Raw genomic sequence first — 22,376 nt, 5'->3', positions numbered from 1 at the left:
ATTTATTAATTTTCCTTCAGCTTAGTCCGTTATTTAACAGGGGTTGCCACTGCGGAATGAACCGGCAACTATACAAGCAGTTAATATAGGATGTGCTTAAACATATAGGATGTACTTTGATGCTATTTCTGTCAGACACACAGACGTTTTCATGAGGAAACTCATATTCGGTACTTTATGTAACTGCGTAATTCGCATAAGAATGAGGTTCAACATAAATCCATAATATTTAAACTGAAATAAAGTGGGTCTGTACATTTCTCCGTGAGAGTTCTGTGACATTAATGTAGTCATTATAGGACTGTGATACTGTATGCTGCTTTATCTCTATCCTAGATTTAGATCTGTCAAATGAAAAGCCTGAGTAACAGCTCTCAATATATTCAGAAACTCGCAATTTTCCCTTCAATTTAGGGTGCTTTCACACCGGTGAATCGATTAAACCGAAACAGAGATTACAATTGTTACATTGTTGCTCTTCGCTCTTGGAGCGGTTCGCTTTCACACTGCAAAGTTTCTAAACGGACCAAAAGAGCTAAAACAAGTCACAAGCGAGTAAACTCTCCTCACATTGGTCAGAGTGTCAGGGTTTATTTTGCAGAGTCCCGCTAAACTGTCAGGAGAGGTGGTGGCTTGGTGGTGATTGACAGGGTGTGCACGCGACGTGTCTGAGAAGAGACGCCGTGGGGAGGGGTGAGAAGGGTGCGCGACGATGCCTATTTGAGGACTGGGAGGGAGACGCAAGATTACCGGGAGATCATCACTCGTTTGAAGGCAATCGGAGACTCGCGAAACTTCCCGCCCTACTCATAATTCTCTCTTTATATAGCCGTAAGCCTATTACATATCCATAAAACACTGTGATATAACCGCGCTCGGATCGGATCGCTTTCTCACTGCAATCGAACTGCTCCAGGGTTCGTTTCAATCGAGCCGAGACCACCTCACTCAAGCGATCTCAGAGCGATTACTTTGGCACGGAACAGAGTGCGATTGCCCTGTTCACATATGCCAAACGAACCGCGCTAACTAAGGTGCTTATATCAATATACAAATGAATGTAAACCCACCTCGAAGCGCTGAGAGCTGACTTTCTTGCCCTTCTTCATCCAGGTAATGCGAGGTTTGGGTTCTCCGACCGCCTGGCACACGAATGATGCCACCCCTCCTGAAATCCCTGTCTGATCTTCAGGAGTCTTAACGAAACTGGGCATACCTGAAAGAGGAAAACAAACAGACATTAAGATTTAATTACAAATGTAAATACTATATTCCTAAAATATTCTTCTTATTATTATTATTTTGCCAGAGAATTACACAAAATAAAACAAATCTGCAATAAAAACAATATATATAATAATATTGCCAAATATGAGACAATTTCATTTATTTTAATTTAATTTTTGTAGTAAAATCTTTAAAGTTTTATAACTTTTATTTAAAGTACAACTCCAGTAGTAGAATGCAAAATGCACATGCTGTCATAATTTACTCCCTCTCAAATAATTCCAAGCCTTTATTATTTTTTTTCTTTCAAACAAATTTAGATTTTAATTTGAAATCAGACTAACAAATGCAAATCAAGTATGCAAATTAAATTTGTGAGTTGTGAGTGAACAACTGTAAAAAAGATCTGTTTCTCAAACTATTTAATAATTGTAAAAGCAATTTCTACAGTAGACAGATGCTAAAATATGCTATAGTACGTTACATGAAATGTAGTAATCAAATCATGTCAAAAAACTTTATTTTTTTAAAATATGCTCTTACAAACATTTAGTTTATCAGTAATTAACATAAAAACTGAATATTTATAAATACAAAAACTAAATATTTAACAAAGTACTAAAATCTCTTTTCTTTTTCATTCCTTTAAAACCTGTATTAACACGTTTAATCTGTTTTTAATCACTTTTATTATTTGTTGTTTTTATTTCTTGTGTTTTATTTTAATTTTATTCTTGTTTAAGTAAAGCATTTTGAATATTTTTGATATTATTTTCTTCCAAACATTTAGTTTATTGGTACTTAATTATAAAAATACATAAAAATACAAAAACTAAATACGGTTCAATAATTTTTACTAAAACTAAAATGTCTTTCTTTTCTTTTTCATTCCTTTAAAACCCATTTTAACGCATCTTTATCTGTTTTACTCACTTTTATGTATCGTTTTGTTTTTCTTTTTAATGTTTGCATCTAATGTTTCTTTTATTCTTGTTTAAATAAAGCACTTTTATTTACCATTGTGTATGAAATGTGCTATACAAATAAACTTGCCTTGCCTAAAATATATTAAAATAAAAAGAGAGTGACTAAAAAAAAAACCTATTACATTATTTTCGCAATGCTTTTTCATTCCTTTAAAACCTGTTTTAACATAAGTTTAATCTGTTTTGATCACATTTAGTATTTGTTGTTTTTATTTCTTGGGTTTTATGTTTCTTTAATTATTGTATATGTAAAGCACTTTGAATATTTTTGATATTATTTTCTTACAAGCATTTAGTTTTTGGTCCTTAATTATAAAAATACATACAAATACAAAAACTAAATATGTACAATAATTTTTTACTGAAACTAAAATCTCTTTCTTTTCTTTTTCATTCCTTTAAAAACCATTTTAACACATCTATATCTGTTTTTAATCACTTTTTGTTTTTATTTCTTATTTTTGCTTAAGTAAAGCACTTCGAATTACCATTGTGTTTGAAATTTGCCATATAAACTTGCCTTGTCTAAAATGAAATAAATAAAAAACAGAAAGTAATAAAAAAAACCTATAATTTTATTTTCGTAACGCTTTTTCATTCCTTTAAAACCTGTTTTAGCACATTTTAATCTGTTTTTAATCACTTGTATTACGGCCACTTTATTAGGTACACCTGTCCAACTGCTCGTTAACACACGTGTCATATAGACATGGTCAAGACCATCTGCTGCAGTTTGAACCGAGCATCCCTTAAACCCTTTATGACCACAATAAACCCGTTTTCTGATGGCTACTTCCAGCAGGATAACGCACCATATCATAAAATGTGAATCATCACAGATTGATTCCTTAAATATGACAATGAGTTCACTGTACAGTCATCAGATCTCAACCCAATAGAGCACCTTTGTGATGAGGTGGAACGGGAGCTTGACATCATGGATGTGCAGCCGACAAATCTGCAGCAACTGTGTGATGCTATCAGCTCAATATGGAGCAAAATCTCTGAGGAATATTTCCAGCACCTTGTTGAATCTATGCCATGAAGGATGAAGGCAGTTCTGAAGGCAAAAGGGAGTCCAACCCGGTACTAGTAAGGTGTACCTAATAAAGTGGCCGGTATATATATATTCTCCAAAACCAGGAAGGAGCAAACACTGAGCAATAAAGGTGTCTCTAAAATAGCGTTAGTACAGAAGCAGATCTTTCAGCAGTATCTACACCTTGCCTTAAGCGAGACCTCTAGAACGGTACAAGTAATGTTCCTCCATGCGCGCTGGATCACGTCCCTCGTGGTGCCAAACAATAAATACAGCCCATGTGAGGGATTTCTATTTCCCCGATTGCCTAAGCTCTCAGCTCGGCTGTACTCCAGATAAGAATAAACTGTTTATAAGCCACGAGAGCTTCATCTCCGAGGATGTATCAAAAGCATAATTAAATGCTCTGACAGAATACGAGCGGTGGAAACCCAAACAAATTGAGCTCCTCGTCCACCGCTGTCCCCTTGTAAAAGCTGAACAGAAAGCTGACGGCGTCGTAATTAAAGATTGCCGGCGTCCAGGGGGAACAACAGATATATCAAAGCGTGCTCTGCCTGCTTTGTTTACCTCTGTCTCTGGCTATAGATGCATAATGCAAACTGCGGCCCTCGCTGGAGATCAGGTCTTCATCTTTTCTCGCTGTCGCTTTCTGTCCAGGAGACCTTGTCATTTTCTTGAATGTTTTCCTCAGAGCACTGATGTCAGCAGGATTGATGCAGTGTGTGTGTTCTGGGGTCCGTTCTTCGTACGTGGATTACTCAGTTAGCTGGATTTGGATATTGACGATTTGACACGATCCAGGATGGTTTCGTTCTTCAAAGCTGATCCGAGAGTTGTTGTCATAGCAACAGTTCTGCTAGCTCAAACCTGATCGGGAGCAGGTTCAATTCATATAAACAGGATTAGATCGGCTCAGTTCAGGCAAAGATACTACAGAAAGTATGTACCCAATTCTGATATTTTCTTACAGTAGTAGTTATATACACTTGGTAAAATGGTACATATTTTTTAACTAAATATATAAAGTTATAGTTATTAATAAAATAAATAAAGTTATACATATTAATAAAACGTATGCAATCTGCACCCTCGAAATGAAAGTACAAAGACTGTCACCTGGTGGTGCAAAGAGAAAACTTATTGATATGAACTTTTTTGATTGCTTTAGTACAAATTGTGTATAATAGAAATGCACAATATGTCACTTTTGTAAAGCAATAATACATTTCAGTAGTCATGAACATGTTTTGACAGTTAATATGCCAGTGCTTTGATGCTTCACAAAAGTTACAGACGCCTTTACCAATATGAAAACGCTTTTGTAAACAACCAGTTATTCTTTACACCGATTAAAAAATGGCTACTATAATAAAGAAAATCTTCTCTAAATGTGGAACTAAATACATTGATTTGCATTGAAATACATGATGAATACTCTTGACACATGAAAGTGTAATCAAGCCTGCAGCTCCCAACAAATGTGGAAGGTTATTGCGTGTCATATTTAACAAGCCGTTTACTGCTAATTTGATGTAATTTTGCTCACATGGATAATTGAATATTAATCAGATGATGTCATTACGCTGCTGTGCCGTCAGCCAATCGCTGCATTGCTGATCATGATTTCGAGGATCGATAGATCTGTCCTTCACAACACACGCAGCGATCTCAGATCAGTTCATCCAGACATTTTAATCTGATTCCTGAACTCGTTTGAAGAACCAAATTAGCGAGAGATCAGTTATCAAGATTAAAAGATCCGGGATCTGCCAAATAATCTTAGATCATTTAAGCGAGGTACGAAGAACGGACCCCTGGTTTATGGTGTTGTACTTAAAGGGTCCCGAAACACCAAAACACATTTTTTGAGCTGTTGACAGTCGTATATGTGTCCCACACTGCTAAAAACACTATTAGGACACCTATATTTCACTAAAAAGTGTAAATTGGTTGTTTTTGCGTTATTTCAAGCAAATTCGTACTTCCGGTTTGAAACGAATTTTTGAAGCTGCGTCACGGTCATGACATACTAGCGTGTATTCCAGCGTGCAGACTGGACGCCTGTGCCAGAGTGAGTCTTATTACGTCTTACAGTGTGCTGCATTAATGCATGAGTAAGGCTTGGTTCAAACCAATCAGCGCGCTCTATTGTGCAACTTCATTAATATTCATTAGTGTCACCGTGTTTACGCCCCAGAGACGCCACGTTGTGTTGGCAAAACAAGCGTGAAGTGTTGCTTTTATAGTTTGCTGCAGTTAAGTTTCGTTTTCATTTTCTCTCAGTGAGAGCGCAGCTGGATCACTTGTGGATTAACGGTGTACGCGACGCTCGACAACAATAACTTACACGTCTAAGGAGGAACATTGTTTAACGTTACCTGAGAGCTGTTCTCATCTGCAAACGCTGAAATCCGGATTCGCTTGTAACGTTAGTCTCCTCTTCATAAAGACGCGGCTCTAGTTGCTGGTGATTGTCCTGTCTCTACAGATTTGGTAAGTGAGCGACCAGTGCTCTTTGTTTATTCAGTTTGTTCGTATCGAATTAAGTTAACTATTGCACTGAGTGCAAACATAGCACCGCATTTTGTGAGCGGAATAACACTTTCTGAAGCTACCTGCCGTGTGCATCTAAGTTTCCGGGAAATGCAGAGTTTTTTTTTTCTCTCATTCGCCGTGCGGTATCAAACATTGCATGAAAAATACACGCTTAGAGCAGCTTCTCGAATCAAATATCACGTTTGTCGCGAGGGGCATGAATGAATTCCCTGAATGAAAGAGCTGCTAACTGCTGTTAAAGTCCACCATTTAATAATTTGGCAAATAATTCGACTACAGATGTCCATGTAGGTTAAACACCATCACTTTCTCATGTGTGTGTATTTTGACTGAAACTCGCGCGTGCCCAAATAGACACTCCCACACCATCCCACTTTAGTTCCTCCGACACTCCCCCCTAAACAGAGCTGGACACGCCCACTTTTCTGACTTTTTCCAAAGTAGAGATGTGAAAACACCCTGCTGAAACGAGGGGGTTTCATGGCCCTTTAAATTACAGACTCATACACACATCTACTAAATGAGAACATTCTACTTCTATTGCTTTGTAAGGACAAGTCCACATGTAGAGTTTTCCCCCGTCATCGATTAAAAAAACAAAACAAATCTCTGTAAAACAAAAACATTTCGAGAAATAGTTTGTTCATGTGGAGGAGATCTAAAACTATTCATCCATTCATTTATTATCTTGTCGGCTTAGTCTCTTTATTAATCCGGGGTCGCCACAGCAGAATGAACCGCCAACTTATCCAGCAAGTTTTTACGCAGCGGATGCCCTTCCAGCCACAACCCATCTCTGGGAAACATCCACACACACACTCATACACTACGGACAATTTAGCCTACCCAAATCACCTGCACCGCATGTCTTTGGACTGTGGGGGAAACCGGAGCACCCGGACGAAACCCACGCGAACGCAGGGAGAACATGCAAACTCCACACAGAAACGCCAACTGAGCCGAGGTTCGAACCAGCAACCCAGCGACCTTCTTGCTGTGAGGCGAAAGCACTACCTACTGCGCCACTGCCTCGCCCGGATCTAAAACTAATTAAAACTAATATACACTTGTTAAAGGTTCAAGACACCCTAGAGTACTTTTTTTTTTTTAGAGATTTTTAACAGATTTGTGAGTGTTGAGCATCAGTTAAGACAATGACTATGTTTACATGGACACCAATAATTCGATTTTAATGAGTACATGAGTTCATGCATGATAAAAAAGCTAATGCATGATGCAAAACGTTTCTATTCATGACAGGAGCTTCAGTCTGCTGCTGTTTAAATACTTCATTACCATCTCATGACTTAATCATAAAAATGTAAACTGGAGAACATAAGCAATGCACAAACTCCAAGAAGACCAGCGGTGGATTAGAATGAGGATTTCTAGGCGAGCAAAAACAAATGCAAGTGCATCAAAGCTGCGAAGACAACCATAGTAGTATTTTTTTTAATGTCAATAAAAGTCCCTTTATTAAACTGTAGAATTGAATTTTCAACATCAAAAGTGAACTGAGCAGAGCTCAACATCCCATAATGCAATTCACAACTGTAAATAAACAGAAAACACTTGCGAGTCACAAAATACAGAAACTGTTAATTACATGTATTTTTTACAGTGTCTGCAGTACACCTGTGATGTTCAGATGACGGGGGCAGAAAGCTCCTGTGTGTCCTTTGTTTTGATGAGACAGTGCGAGGACAGAAACTGTGGGCAGCAGATTGCTTTGCGCTGCCTCAAGAACACATGAAAGTCAACATGCTGAATATTACAGGAGGCCACAGAGAGCCCATGTGACTGTGATGCTGGTCTTGTGTGACACATCCAGGGTCAGAGATCATCAGGCAGGGCGGACATCAGATGAATCAGTCATGAGATCAAGTTTGACCTCAGGTGTTTCAGGACAGACTGATGCCAGTATACCTCAGAACTCAGGTGTAAAAAAGAGGCTTTCTGTTGGAAGTCGTCATGTGCCATTGGTACTGTATGTGCTGTATGTTGAGGACAGAACAATCCACAGAAGCTAAATCTGGCAAAGCCTCAAAGGTAGAATTGATTATTAAATTCATTCATTCATTCATTCATTCATTCATTCATTCATTCATTCATTCATTCATTCATTCATGATTATTTATTCATGATTATCCAGTCATGAACTGATTATTAAATGTCAAATTTGTTAATTCCTTCATTCATTTATTCATTCATTCATTAATGATTATTTATTTATGATTATTTATTTATTAATGAACTAATTTTTAAATGTCAAATTAATTTATTCATTCACTCATTCATGATTATTTATTCATGATTATTCAGTCATGCATAAACTGATTATTAAATGTCAAATTCATTCATTCATTCATTTATTTATTCAGTCAATAATTAATTTATCATGATTATTCATTCATTTATGAACTGATTATTAAATGTCAAATTTATTCTTTCATTCATGATTATTTATTCATACTTTTTCAGTCATAAACCAATTATTAAATGTTAACTTTGTTCATTCCTTCACTAATTCATGATTATTTATTCATGATTATTGAGTCATTCATTAACTTATCATTTAATGTCAAATTCATTTATTCATGATTATTCATTCATTCATGTACTTATTATTAAATGTCATATTCATTCATTCACAATTTTTTTATTCATGATTAATCATTCATTCATGAACTGATTGTTAAATGTCTAATTCATTCATTCACTCATCCATTCATCATTATTTATTCATGATTATTCAGTCTTGCATGAACTAATCATCAAATGTCTAATTCATTCATTCATTCATGATTATTCATTCACAATTATTCAGTCATGCCTAAACTGATTAATAAATGTCAAATTCATTCATTCATTCATTCATTCCTGATTATTTATTAATTTATGAACTAATTAATAAATGTCAAATTCATTTAATCATTCATCCATTCATCAATATTTATCCATGATTATTCAGTCATGCATGAATCAATTACTAAATGTCAAATTCACTCATTCATACACCATTATTTATTCATTCATGAACTGATTATTACTTTTCAAATTCATTCCTTCATTTATAATCATTTACTCACGATTATTCAGTCATGCATAAACTGATTATTTATTAACAAAAAAACATTAATTTATTTATTCATTCAAGATTATTTATTTATTCATTTATTAACTGATGATCAAATGTCAAATTCATTCATTCATTCAAGATTATTCATTCATTCACTAATTAACTGATAATCAAATGTCAAATTCATTAATTCATTCATTCATTTATGATTATTTATTTATGATTTTTATTTCATTTATGAACTAATTATTAAATGTTGAATTCATTAATTCATTCATCCATTCATCATTATTTATTCATGATTATTCAATCATGCATGAACCAATTACTGAATGTCAAATTCATTCATTCACCATTATTCATTAATTCATGAACTGATTAGTAAATGTATAATTCATTAATTTATTCATGATTATTCATTCATGAACTAATTATTAAATGTCAAATTCATTCATTCATTAAAATCATTTACTCACGATTATTCAGTCATGCATGAACTGATTATTTAATAATAAAAAATCATTCATTTATTCGTTCAAGCAAAATGATTCATTCATTCATTCATTCATTCATTTATTCAATCATTCATTCATTAACTGATAATCAAATGTCTAATTCAATCATTCATGATTATTAATTAATTTATTAACTGATTATTAAATGTCAAACTCATTCATTCATTCATTCATTCATTCATTTATTGGTGTCCATGTAAACACACTCAGTAATCCATTCATGACCACAGTCACTTGCTTTGTTTCTCAATGAATGATTCAACGACTCACTCCACAGCAATCCAGCATGATGGGATGTTTCATATTTAGGATCTGTCAACATGTGTTTCATTTCTCAACACCGCAAATAACACAAATTGTCCTAATTGAAAAATCACCCTGCAAAGCAATGCATGTTAATTATGTACAGCGGACGAACTATGAACAGGCCAAGAAGTGACAGCAGTGCGCAGTGGACCACAAACGTGCCACCCAAATCCCTCGGCCGGCGTTAATCTGGCCGTTGACAGATCAGCGGATTAATGAGTATCAACAGCTCTGAAAGCAGATGATCAGCTGCACTGCCACTGCTGTGTTTATACAGCACATCAGCCAGGATCAGTCGGAGACGCCATTTAATATTAGCAGCTAATTTAAGAGCCGCGATTCCTCTTTCTGACAGCGTCTGACGGGAAGGCAAAATAACCATAAAACACAAGAAACAGAAGGCCGAGAATGGCATAACTTTCCTGTTACAAGGCACAATGCCGATAATCGCTCCACCTCCCTCACAGATCTGAAATCCTGCACCAAGTGAAATAAACCGAAAGCACTGAGGAAGCCCGACTCCTGCGCTCTGTCCCTAAACATCAAGCATCTCCACATCGATCCAGACACAGCAGCCCGGCCATTTACTCTCATTAATTATGGATGCACGGCTTACCTCCAGTCTCTCCACATGTCTGCAAAAACACCACCTGAACAGAGAATGTGATAGTACGCCCAATACTCCTGCTGATGAAGCACCTTCAGACTAAATCCACTGTTAATGTTATTCTGTTTTAGGATGAATTAATAATAATAAAATAAAGCAATGTGTTTGGATGCTGGTGGAGTGCAGAGATCACAGCTTGACTAGACCGGTTCTTTACTAAACCTTTGTATTTAAATGCCTATTGCTCACACTAAAACATAAAACTATATAGTATAAATGTTTAATTTATTCATTCATTCATGATTAATTATTCATTTATGAACTGATTATTAAATGTCAAATTGTTTCATTCATTCATGATTATTTATTAACGATTATTCAGTCATGCATAAACTGATTATTAAATGTTAAATAATCAATTAATTAACTAATTCATTCATTCATTCACGATTATTTATTCATGATTATTCATTAGTCATACATGAGCGGATTATTAAATGTCAAATGTATTCATTCATTCATTCATTCATTCATTCATTCATTCATTCATTCATTAATTCATTAATTAATTCATTCATTCATTTATTCATTCATTCATGATTATTTATTCATTATTATTCAGTCATTAATAAACTGATTATTAAATGTAAAATTCATTCATTCATTCATTCATTCATGATTATTTATTCATGATTATTCAGTCATTTATAAACTGATTATTAAATGTCAAATTCATTCATTCATTCATTCATGAATATTCAGCCATACATGAACTGATTAATAAATGTCAAATTCATTCATTCATTCATTCATCAATTTGAGGTTTGCCACAGTGGAATGAACCGCCAACTTATCCAGCATATGTTTTACACAGCGAATGCCCTTCCAGCTGCAACCCATCTCTGGGAAACATCCATACACACTCATACACTGCAGACAACTAAGCCTACCCAATTCACCTGTATAGCATGTGTTTGGACTGTGGGGGAAACCGGAGCATCCGGAGGAAACCCATGCGAACACAGGGAGAACATGCAAACTCCTCACAGAAACGTCAACTGACCCAGCCGAGGCTCGAACCAGCGACAATCTTGGTGTGAGGCGACAGCACTACCTACTGCGCCACCGTGTCGCCGTTAACTTACACTTTTAACACATTTATGTGGAGTGAACATAAAAAATTAAGTTCAAAATTTCAAGAATTGTGTTGATTCAGCTTATTTTAAATAAGTAAAAATTGTTTTGAGTGTAATTAACCAAGTATTTGATGCTAATTAGTTACTATAGATTATTACTCAAATAAATTGCTTGTAAATTTCACAAATAATTACAATGAAATCACAAGTGACATGTATTAAATGTAGATTTATGTTAGGATTAGTTTTTATTTAATTATTAATTCAAAATAAAACAAATGAAATAGTGTATTCTGATAAATTATTTCAATAATTTGTTTTATTGAATAATAAAAAAACATTTTACTCCAATCCCACAGTTTATTTATGTTACTTGCTGTTTATTGTATATATTAGTCATATTTACTTTCATCTTGTAATGTTCATTCATTCATTCATTTTCTTGTCCCTTTATTAATCCGGGGTCACCACAGCGGAATGAACCGCCAACTTATCCAGCAAGTTTTTTTTACGCAGTGACCCATCTCTGGGAAACATCCACACACACATTCACACACACACTCATACACTACGGACAATTTAGCCTACCCGATTCACCTGTACCGCATGTCTTTGGACTGTGGGGGAAACCGGAGCACCCGGAGGAAACCCACACGAACGCAGGGAGAACATGCAAACTCCACACAGAAACGCCAACTGATCCGAGGCTCAACCAGCAACCCAGCAACCTTCTTGCTGTGAGGCGACAGCACTACCTAATGCGCCACTGCTTCACTACTCCTGTAATGTTATTTAATGTAATGTAATGTGATGTAATTATATACCGCATTTATTATGTATGGCCATAAGCGCTTCGCAATCATGAGGGGGTCTCTCTACTCCACAATTTATCAATAATTCGTTTTTTGTTTTTTTTTACAATCATTAAAAATTTCTATGAATACTTATAATTCTATATAATAATATAATATAATTATACTAGATAACTATTATAGATTACAATTATCAATGTCTGTTTACGACATCAACAATAGGTTAATTAGTCAAGTTAGGGTGACTCGTATAACGATAGTTTATTCTGTAAACAATCTAAAAAAAAATATTGCTAATAATTTTGACGTTAAAATATATATATTTTATATATATATATATATATATATATATATATATATATTTTTTTTTTTTTTTTTTTTTATTCTAGCCGAAATAAAACAAATAAGAACATATATTATTGGAAATACTGTGAAAAAAATCCTCGCTCTGTTAATCATTTGGGAAATATTAAAAAAAAAAAAAAAACATTCACAGGGGGGCGAATAATTTTGACTTCAACTGTATCTGACTATAAGAAAAAGAGCTGAGCAGATTCTGAGCTGAGCATTTGCCCTGAACAAAGTCAAACCCAGCATTTATAAACAAACCTAATAAGCCGACCTCTTTATTTACAAGCGCTTTGAATTTTCTGTAAGGCGAGAAGGACACTGAACCCTCAAACTAAGTTAGACAAACTCCGGCCTGAATGCCTGGCCTTTTTATTATTCAGGAGAAGAGAGCAAAGGAGTGAGATAAAGAAGGAGAAATTGCTTCTCTTTTATTCCCCATTGGGCGCTGCATTACAGTAATGGCTCAGTCTAAATAGCAATAGAGAGGCAGAATGGTGCCCCCATTATCAACACCATGACCAATACCTCTGTCTCTCGGAGGTGGTCTAGTGCGATCATTGTGAAGATCGCTCAATAAACGGTGAGTGAAACGCCTACATGAGCAGAGAAACTGGGAAAGTGATTATACGGCAGCGTTTGAGGCTCTGACACGACTAATAAACTCTTTCATCGCTCTGAGAATATGAATCAGAAAATGAGCTTTCTGATGACAATTTAATTGCCTTTCAAAAAAGCTGGAGTTATTTAAAAGGAATTGAACAATTGGGTCTTTGCAGGCGAACTATTCGCAAGAGGAAAAGTTTGCAACGCATTTGAAGTTTATATGACATGGAGTGCACGCCGCCATCTCAAAGCAACCAGATCTCAAAGATCTTTGCTATTTCTGTTTCTTTATTTTACATGACTAAATCAAAGCAGGTCCCCTCTTAGACGCGAGTCCTTCTCCCTGGAGAGCTTTTAAACACACTTCACATGCTTTCAAAGAGCAGGATTTAGGAGAAAACATCTCTTTGTTAAAGAGAAGATGGAAAGAGACATGCATTAAATGCACAAAAATATTATCATCTTCTGTCCATTTTGTAGCATATAAAGATACTCTTTCAGAAAGTTTGCCTGATGCATTATATGTCAAGCTGACACCGAATCTCTGATCTTTTTGTGTTTATTTTTCTGTATACGACTGAAGTCAGAATTATTAGCCCCCTGTTTATTTTTTCGCCAATTTCTGTTTAATGAAAATTTCTGTTTTTTCTACACATTTCTAAACATAATAGGTTTAATAAGTTATTTTTAATAACTGATTTATTTTATCTTTGCCATGATGACAGTAAATAATATTAGACTAGATATTTTTCAAGACACTTCTATACAGCTTAAAGTGACATTTAAAGGCTTAAATCGGTTAATTAAGTCAACTAGGCAGGTTAGGGTAATTAGGCAAGTTATTGTATAACGATGGATTGTTCTGTAGACTATCGAAGAAAAAAAAAATATCTTAAAGGGGCTAATAATTCTGTCCTTAAAATTGTGTTTAAAATATTAAAAACTATAAAATATTAAAAACTGCCTTCATTGTAGCTGAAATGAAATAAATAAGACTTTCTCCAGAAGGAGAAATATTATCAGACATACTGTGAAAATGTCCTTGCTCTTTTAAACATAATTTGGGAAATATTTAAAAAAGAAATATATATTCAAAGGGAGGATTAATAATTCTGACTTCAACTTTGTCATTGCGCTTTAGTTAGTTTTTAGTTAATGATTTGTTATGTTTTAGTCCATTTGTGTGTTATTAAAAATAAACTTTTTAGTGTAAACAACAAGGTTATAATAGTTGTTAGTTTTTATTTCGTTTTGACTTGACTTTGAGTGTTTTTATTAGAATATTTGTCAGGTGCAAGATACAAAATCACTTCATAATCAAACCAAACCTGTATTCAGAGGACACATGAACACTACTATCTACATACCTGTCAACATTGGGATGTGAAAATAAAGGATATGCCCCCCCCCCAACCTCCTACTTAAAAAAATCCCCAAATTACTAAATATGTTAATTTGGAGCTGTTTCATTGTAAATAAACAGTTAAATGGTCATTAACATGTTTTATTACTTACAAAATAAATATATACATTAGCAGCAAATACATTAGCAAACAGTTCAGCTTATTAAAATTAATAGCTATTATAATGAAATAGAATCAAGCTATCAAATCTCATTATCCATTTCTTCACTGTATAACGCACACATTCTGATTGAAGAGCAATGAATTAATCATTTATTTAGATTTTTTTGACTTGCTGTCATTTTAAAAATGCACACAGCTAACAATTTAATGAAGACATCCGACTGCTTTCCTTACTTTTTATGCTCATTTAAGACGAAATTAGCTGTGTTTGAAAAAAAACAAAACATCAAGATCGACATCTTTAGACATTATTATTAATGTGTATATGTCTGTTTAAACACGCTCCTAAAACCCAGACTTTCGCTCCGCTTTAAATCTCGAGTACAGAATCCATTTGAGAAACAGCGTCTATTTATCACTATGGAGTGCGTCAGCTGACAGTCACGCACCGCTATATGACTGCTTTGAGGATTGCATAGGAGGGGTGACGGTACCTGTAATCAAAAGGAAGGGCAATCGCGCCGTTTTTATATTCATTTCAAAGTGTTTTCGTGCCTAAACAAAGCAAACGCACAGAACAGTCATTTCAGAGCCACGGGCAGCCCCTGGTGGTTCGGCGGTATGGGTTGTGTATAGGGAGCCTTGGCTCTTTAATGTTTCTTGCCACCCTTCAGAGAAACACTGATAATACTGGAGAAATACAGGAAAATACCTTTACGGCATGATAGCGGGATTGAACTGTAAAATACGGGAGAATCCCAAAAAACGAGAGGGTTGACAGGTATGCCTTCTACCCATCCTCAAATTCAAATTGGTCAGCCCACAAGATAGCAGGCCTAAGTACTGTTCAATATGTGTGCAAGGCTGCTTCTGGGGTTAGATACACAGTAGTGACGGAAAGTTCAGATCTTTCCCGTGAACCAGATCTTTCATGACAATCCTCCCATGTTAGGGCTCAACATATCAAAAATATGTTGTCAGCAATTATACGGCGCGAACGACACTCGCGAGAGACTTATGAGATGCGAAAAAGTGCACACAGCAGCCTCTCATGGATTTGCGAAAAACAAAAACTGCAAAAATACATACCTCCCAGGACGTATTTCGCAGCCTCCAGAAACATCCACAGGACAACGTTTTCAGAATGAGCCCGGGTTGCATTTTCATGCATTCAAATGATCACTTCACTATGCTGCGTTAAAGCAGGTGTGTACACAGGATTAGCCCGCTTGATCACGTGAAGCCTCGTGCGATCACTAGATATCAAGGTCTGGATTGAATACCCTCACGGACCGGATCCGCAAAGCAAAGGCTGTAATCTAGCTAAGAAAATAGAATTCAGGCTGAACTGTAAAATGAAATATGATCATACTATAAAAAAGCTGTAAATTAGAAGTTGACCCCCCTATTTATTTATGCTTTTGAATTGCCTTCAAAACCGTGATCTTTCCTCCGATACCACATTTGATGTTGAAAAGTTTTGAAAATTGACTTTTATTTACATTTTTAATATCTTAAAGTGATTGAATTGTCTGGGTTGGCGTTGTAAGTTGCAATACAAAAACCTGTTAATAAACTGTTGGAACTTTTTCCGCTATTTTACAGACTATATATACAGTATATTCTTACAGAATACATGCATTCATCCTTTTTCGGCTCAGTCCTTTTATTAATCAGGGGTTGCCACAGTGGAATGAACTGCCAACTTATCCAGCATATGTATCCAGCAGCGGATGCCCTTTCAGCTGCAACCCCTCACTGGGAAACACCCATACACACTCATTCTCTCACACACACACACATACACTAATACACTACATCCAATTTAGCTTACCCAATTCACCTACACCACATGTTTTCGGACTTGTGGGGGAAACCGGAGCACTTTGAGGAAGCCCATGAACACATTGAGAACATGCAAACTCCACACAGAAATGCCAACTGACCCAGTCGGGACCTTCTTGCTGTAAGGCGATTGTGATCTTCATTATTTTGGGAAGTTGTTGCTATTACTTACTCACCAACTAAATATGCATTAATGTGTTTTTAGGCCACTGTAACCTTAAATGTGCTGTTATAAACTGTGTGTGTGTGAGGAAGAGTGTCTGGGCATTGGCCGAGATTTAGGTTACAGTGCCGTAAACACTGCTAGTAGCAGAATACAGACAGCAGGGATAAAATGTCATGATGAAATATAGACCAAGAAGCGCAAACACACACACACACACACAAACACACACACACACACACACACACACACACACACACACACACACAAAAACACACACACACACACATAGTCAATCAGTGCAGCAGTGTCATTGTCATTCAACACCCTGCTCTTGTCCTACAGGACCTTTCTCTCATTTGGGCTCAGATAACCAGGGTTTAATGGCATCTAGGCAGACAGCCAGATAGTCAAACGCTATGCGAGTGGAGAGGGAGCAGCATTTCACAATGACAAATGACAAAAGTTTCAATCAAAGTCAGTGCTTTAATAACTCCACACAGAAATGCCAACTGGCCCAGCCGAGACTCAAACCAGCAACCTTCTTGCTGTGAGGCAACAGTGTTGACCATTGAGCCACCGTTTCTGCCATATCTCTCAGAATTGCAACATAAAAAGTCAATTGTGAGTTCTGAGAAGAAAAAGTAAGAATTGAGCGAAATAAAATCTGAATTGTGAGATCCTATAAAACACACCATTTAAGAAGCAATTCTAAGAATGTTATAAATGCGAGATCTGAGCTCAGACTTCTGAGAAAAAAAGAAAAAAAACATTTCTCTTGATTTTGAGTTAATATCTTCCAATTTCTTTTAAGAAGCAGGCTTTCATAGAAACCATATTCAAAAAGTGAGCTTCAAAAGAACTTCAAAAGACTTTATTTTTCATAAAAGAATCTAAAAAAAAAATGCCAAATAACCACATTTATTTCTTGGATCACCAGAATTTTTTCACATACAATTAATTAAACTGGCAGTTTGTATAAAAGTAACGCATCATACAAATATTAACCATTGGATAAACAGTGCTCAACAAAAATTGGTACAACCCTGATACATTTAAAATGAATATTTATATCCATTTATCAGCGAATATAGGTCATATATTTGGGTGCATTTGAACAAATAAATTGTATTAAACTGTTACATTTATTACAATTATTTTTTAGTCAACAAACATCTTTGGAAATAGAAAGATAATACATTTAAATGCATGCAAAATAATGATAAATTAATTACAAACTGCAAAATTTCAACTAAATTTTATACATTTTTTGGTTTTTCTTGAGTTAAGCTCTTTTCAAATTTTTTTATTTAATATTTTTCCCTAATATATAAATTTGAGAGATTAGATTAGCTCCAGATTTGCCTTCAGTACTGTCTAATCTAATGTATATGCACAATTATAATATTGTATCGTTTGTTTTTTTTTTTTTTTTCTTTCTGGACTATAATATTCAAAAAGAATGAACACCAGTATTTTTTCATTACATGAATAGGTTTGTATTAGGTTTTATTTTATTTTATTCATTCATTCATTTTCCTGTCGGCTTTATTAATCTGGGGTCGCTACAGCGGAATCAACCGCCAACTTATCCAGCAAGTTTTTACGCAGCGGATGCCCTTCCAGCCGCAACCCATCTCTGGGAAACATCCACACACACATTCACACACTCATACACTACGGACAATTTAGCCTACCCAATTCCCCTGTACCACATGTCTTTGGACTGTGGGGGAAACCGGAGCACCTCGAGGAAACCCACGCGAAGGCAGGGAGAACTTGCTGTGAGGCGACAGCACTACCTACTGCGCCACTGCCTCGCCCTATTTTATTTTATTTTATTTTATTCTGATTTATTTCATTTAATTTTAATCCTGTTTTATTTTATCTTATTCTGATTTATTTTATTTTATTCTGTTTTATTTTATTTGATGTTAATTTAATTTTAAGTTTATCAGTTTTATTTTATTTTATATAAATTTTATTTTATTCGTTTTTATCTTATTTTACTCTGTTTTATTTGTATTTTATTTTATTGTATTTTATTATATTTTATTTTTATATCAATTTTATTTTAATCTGTTTTATTTTATTTTACTCTGTTTTATTTGTATTTTGTTTTATTTTATTCAGTTTTATATTATTTTATTCTGTTTTACTTTTATTTTAAAAAGTTTATAATTATTTAAAATCCTGTTTCATTTTATTCCATTTGACTTTATTTTATTTTATTCAGTTTTATATCTGTTTAATAATGATAAATGAATTACAAACTACAAAATTTCAACTAAATTTTATACAATTTTGTTTTTTTCTTGAATTAAGCTCTTTTCAATTTGATTATTTAATATTTTTCTCTAATATATAAATTTGAGAGATTAGATTAGCTCCAGATTTAGCTTCAGTACTGTCTAATCTAATGTATATGCACAATTATAATATTGTATTGTTTCCTACAGAAAATATTAATTTAAATGAGAGATTTCTGAGAGGTGAACTCATTTATGCTGTGCACTGAATATACCAAACAGTATTATCTAGTACTATAATTTTCTGCACTTAATCTGTGTGTTTACAGCGTCTCTTTGGTTACCTTAATTTTCAGGAGTATTTAGGGATGGTAGAGCACACAGCATGATCAGTGTGCGTTCATGCACTACAAGAGCTGGACAGAAATGAAAAATACAAATGAGATGGTGGAAAATTCCACTCACATTTCTAAATCTTTCATGGCCTGTCATAACATAATTATCTGCTCTTATTAATCAGGTTTTATTGCACTTAAATACTCAAGCCTGTTCAAGCACATGTGAATGTGTGTGCATGTGTGTGTGTGTGTATGCAGAGAAAAAAGTGGAAAATCACACTCAGACTTTAAAGCATAGTCTAGAGTGATCAGGGGTCTAGAGACTCACTACAGAGAGAAACTACACTATAAAGAGAAAGGAAAAATGTCAGAGAGAGCACACACACACACACACACACACACACACACACACACACACACACACACACACACACACACACACACTGATTTATCTCTCCTGCAGTGTGCTCCTGTAGTTTATGCTAATATCAAACCTTGACATAAAAACTACATTTTAAAAGTTAAATATTTCAAAACAAATATATGAAGAGTTATTTTACAAATTAAATATTAATTAAAACAACAATCTTGAATAATATACGTAACATGATTACACATACACATAATACTAATACATTTTTGCTCTTTTAGCATTTAAAATTAATAAATATAAATATAATATTGTATAAATATAAGATTAAATATAACAAGTTAAGTATATCATATTATTTTCTGTATTCAAATATCAAATCATCTTTTTTTTTTTTTTTTTCCTGGACTATAATATTCAAAAAGAATGAACGCCAGTATTTTTTCAATACATGAATAGGTTATGTATTAGGTTTGTTTTTTATTTTATTTTATTTTGTTTTATTTTATTCAGTTTTAGTTTATTTTATTCTGTTTTATTTTATTTTACTCTGTTTTATTTTATTTTACTCTGTTTTATTTTTATTTTATTCTGTTTTATATTATTTTATTCTGTTTTATTTTTATTTTATTCTATTTTATATTATTTTAATCTGTTTTATTTTTATTTTATTTTATTCTGTTTCATTTTATTCCATTTTACTTTATTTTATTCTGTTTTATTTTTTGTTTCTCTGTGATGGGTTGCAGCTGAAATGGCATCCGCTGTGTAAAACATATGCTGGGTAAATTGGCGGTTCATTCTGCTGTGGCAACCCCAGATTAATAAAAAGAAAATAATTGAATGAATGAATGAATGAATGAATGATTTTATTCTGTTTTATTTAATTAAATTTTATTCTGTTTAAATTCATTTTTTTATATTCAGATATATTTCATTTTATTCTGTTTTATTTTTATTCCATTTTATTTTTATGTTATTTTTATTTATTTTTTATTTTTTATTTTATCCTGTTTCATTTTATTCCATTTTACTTTATTTTATTCCGTTTTATTTTTTGTTTCTCTGTGATGGGTTGCAGCTGAAATGGCATCCGCTGTGTAAAACATATGCTGGATAAATTGGCGGTTCATTCTGCTGTGGCAACCCCAGATTAATAAAAAGAAAATAATTGAATGAATGGATGAATGAATGAATGAATGAATTATTTTATTCTGTTTTATTTAATTAAATTTTATTCTGTTTTATTTAAATTTTTTATATTCAGATATATTTCATTTTATTCTGTTTTATTTTTATTCCATTTATTTTTATTTTATTTTATTTTATTATTATTTTTTTTATTATTTTTTTATTATTATTTTTTAAAATTTTATTTTATTTTATTTTGGCATAAATACCGGCACTTTCTCCATCTCTGCCAGCAGGTATGTCATAAACGAGTCTGCTCAGCACAAAGGTAAACACAGGGACAATTACAGCGTTTTAATTTACAGCAATTCATGAACACTCATAAATCAAAATTGTACTTTTATCAGATGATGGCAATCATTTGCTGTCTCACCTTCTATAAAGCCTTCATCCAAAATCACACCATAGGGCAATAATTCAGTAATCAATAAATAAATGATTGCATGAGCATAAGGCAATCAAATGTTAGACGCTAGAGGCCATGGTCTTTAGGCTACATGTTAGAGCAACCAACACCCATACAAAGAATAGCCAGTTCGATCCCAGCTCGGAGTGAGTTGGGTGGTGTAGGACTGACAGGTTACATTGGTGCCGTGACCCGGATGGAAGTGAGGTATAGGGGGTGAGTGTAACAGAGGCCAGCTAGTGAAGTGCTGTGCAGGTAAACCTCACTCCTCTGACCTCTAAAGGTGCTCTAGGGACAGACACTAGAGGCTATGGTGTTTATCCTCTTTGAGCAACCAACTCTATACAAAGTATCTCCGGTTTGATCCCAGCTCAGATCGGGTTGGATGTTGTAGTACCAGCGGTGTTACACCTGCTTAGCTTTACTATACTTTGATTATGAGGAGTTTATTGAACTTCACCACTCTGACTGGTGACATAAATAGGATGATATTGGCTATTTTTTAAAAGGAGGAGGAGCTATTCAATATGCCCACCTTTTCTTGGCTTCAGGGAACCTTTAAACTCTAATGGGATCTTCAATTTGAACACTACTGTCAGAAAGGTTTGCCGTGGCACAGCTGTAGGTATTTTCCAGATGGATTCAAAGACCGACTCCATCAATGACTCCTGCTGTGTTTGTGTAGGTGTTCCCATCCTACTATTGACAGAAACACTCTCAGCCATTAAGACTGCAGTGTAACAGATACAGTCTGAGTCTGTTCAGTCTACAGTCACTGATCTACCTGCTTATACCATACAATAACCTCTCATTCAGCACAGTCAAGCTCCTTGGATTACTTTCCATTTCAGAGTATTCTGGAGCATTCATCTATTCTGCACTGAAATCACCAATGCAAACAAAAGGCTGAGTAGGATATCCAAGGCTAAGGCCAAGACGGATGTGACAGACGACGGAAAGAAAATAGAAGCATCCAGTTTTTTATGCTATGTTTCATTCATAACCATATACATCTATACACTAAGAGACCACTTGAAAATTCTCAATTTCTATAGATTTACTAGGTAT

The 22,376-nt window shown here is 34.4% G+C and overlaps 1 protein-coding gene across 24 annotated transcripts in view; it reads right to left on the bottom strand.

Annotated features, from left to right (window-relative positions):
• The window catches only part of ptprfa (protein tyrosine phosphatase receptor type Fa), a 527,055-nt gene that overhangs the window by 237,320 nt on the left and 267,359 nt on the right, over positions 1 to 22,376 (bottom strand). For all 24 annotated transcript variants that reach the window (XM_073952512.1, XM_073952514.1, XM_073952519.1 and 21 more), the window contains 1 exon segment: positions 1,071 to 1,216. In XM_073952512.1, the coding sequence (XP_073808613.1) occupies positions 1,071 to 1,216 (146 nt within the window).

Source organism: Danio rerio, chromosome 6 (genome assembly GCF_049306965.1).
Source record: "Danio rerio strain Tuebingen ecotype United States chromosome 6, GRCz12tu, whole genome shotgun sequence".
Taxonomy (NCBI): Eukaryota; Metazoa; Chordata; class Actinopteri; order Cypriniformes; family Danionidae; genus Danio; species Danio rerio.
Note: the sequence above shows the minus strand (reverse complement) of the source record. Positions and strands in the feature narration are given on the sequence as shown.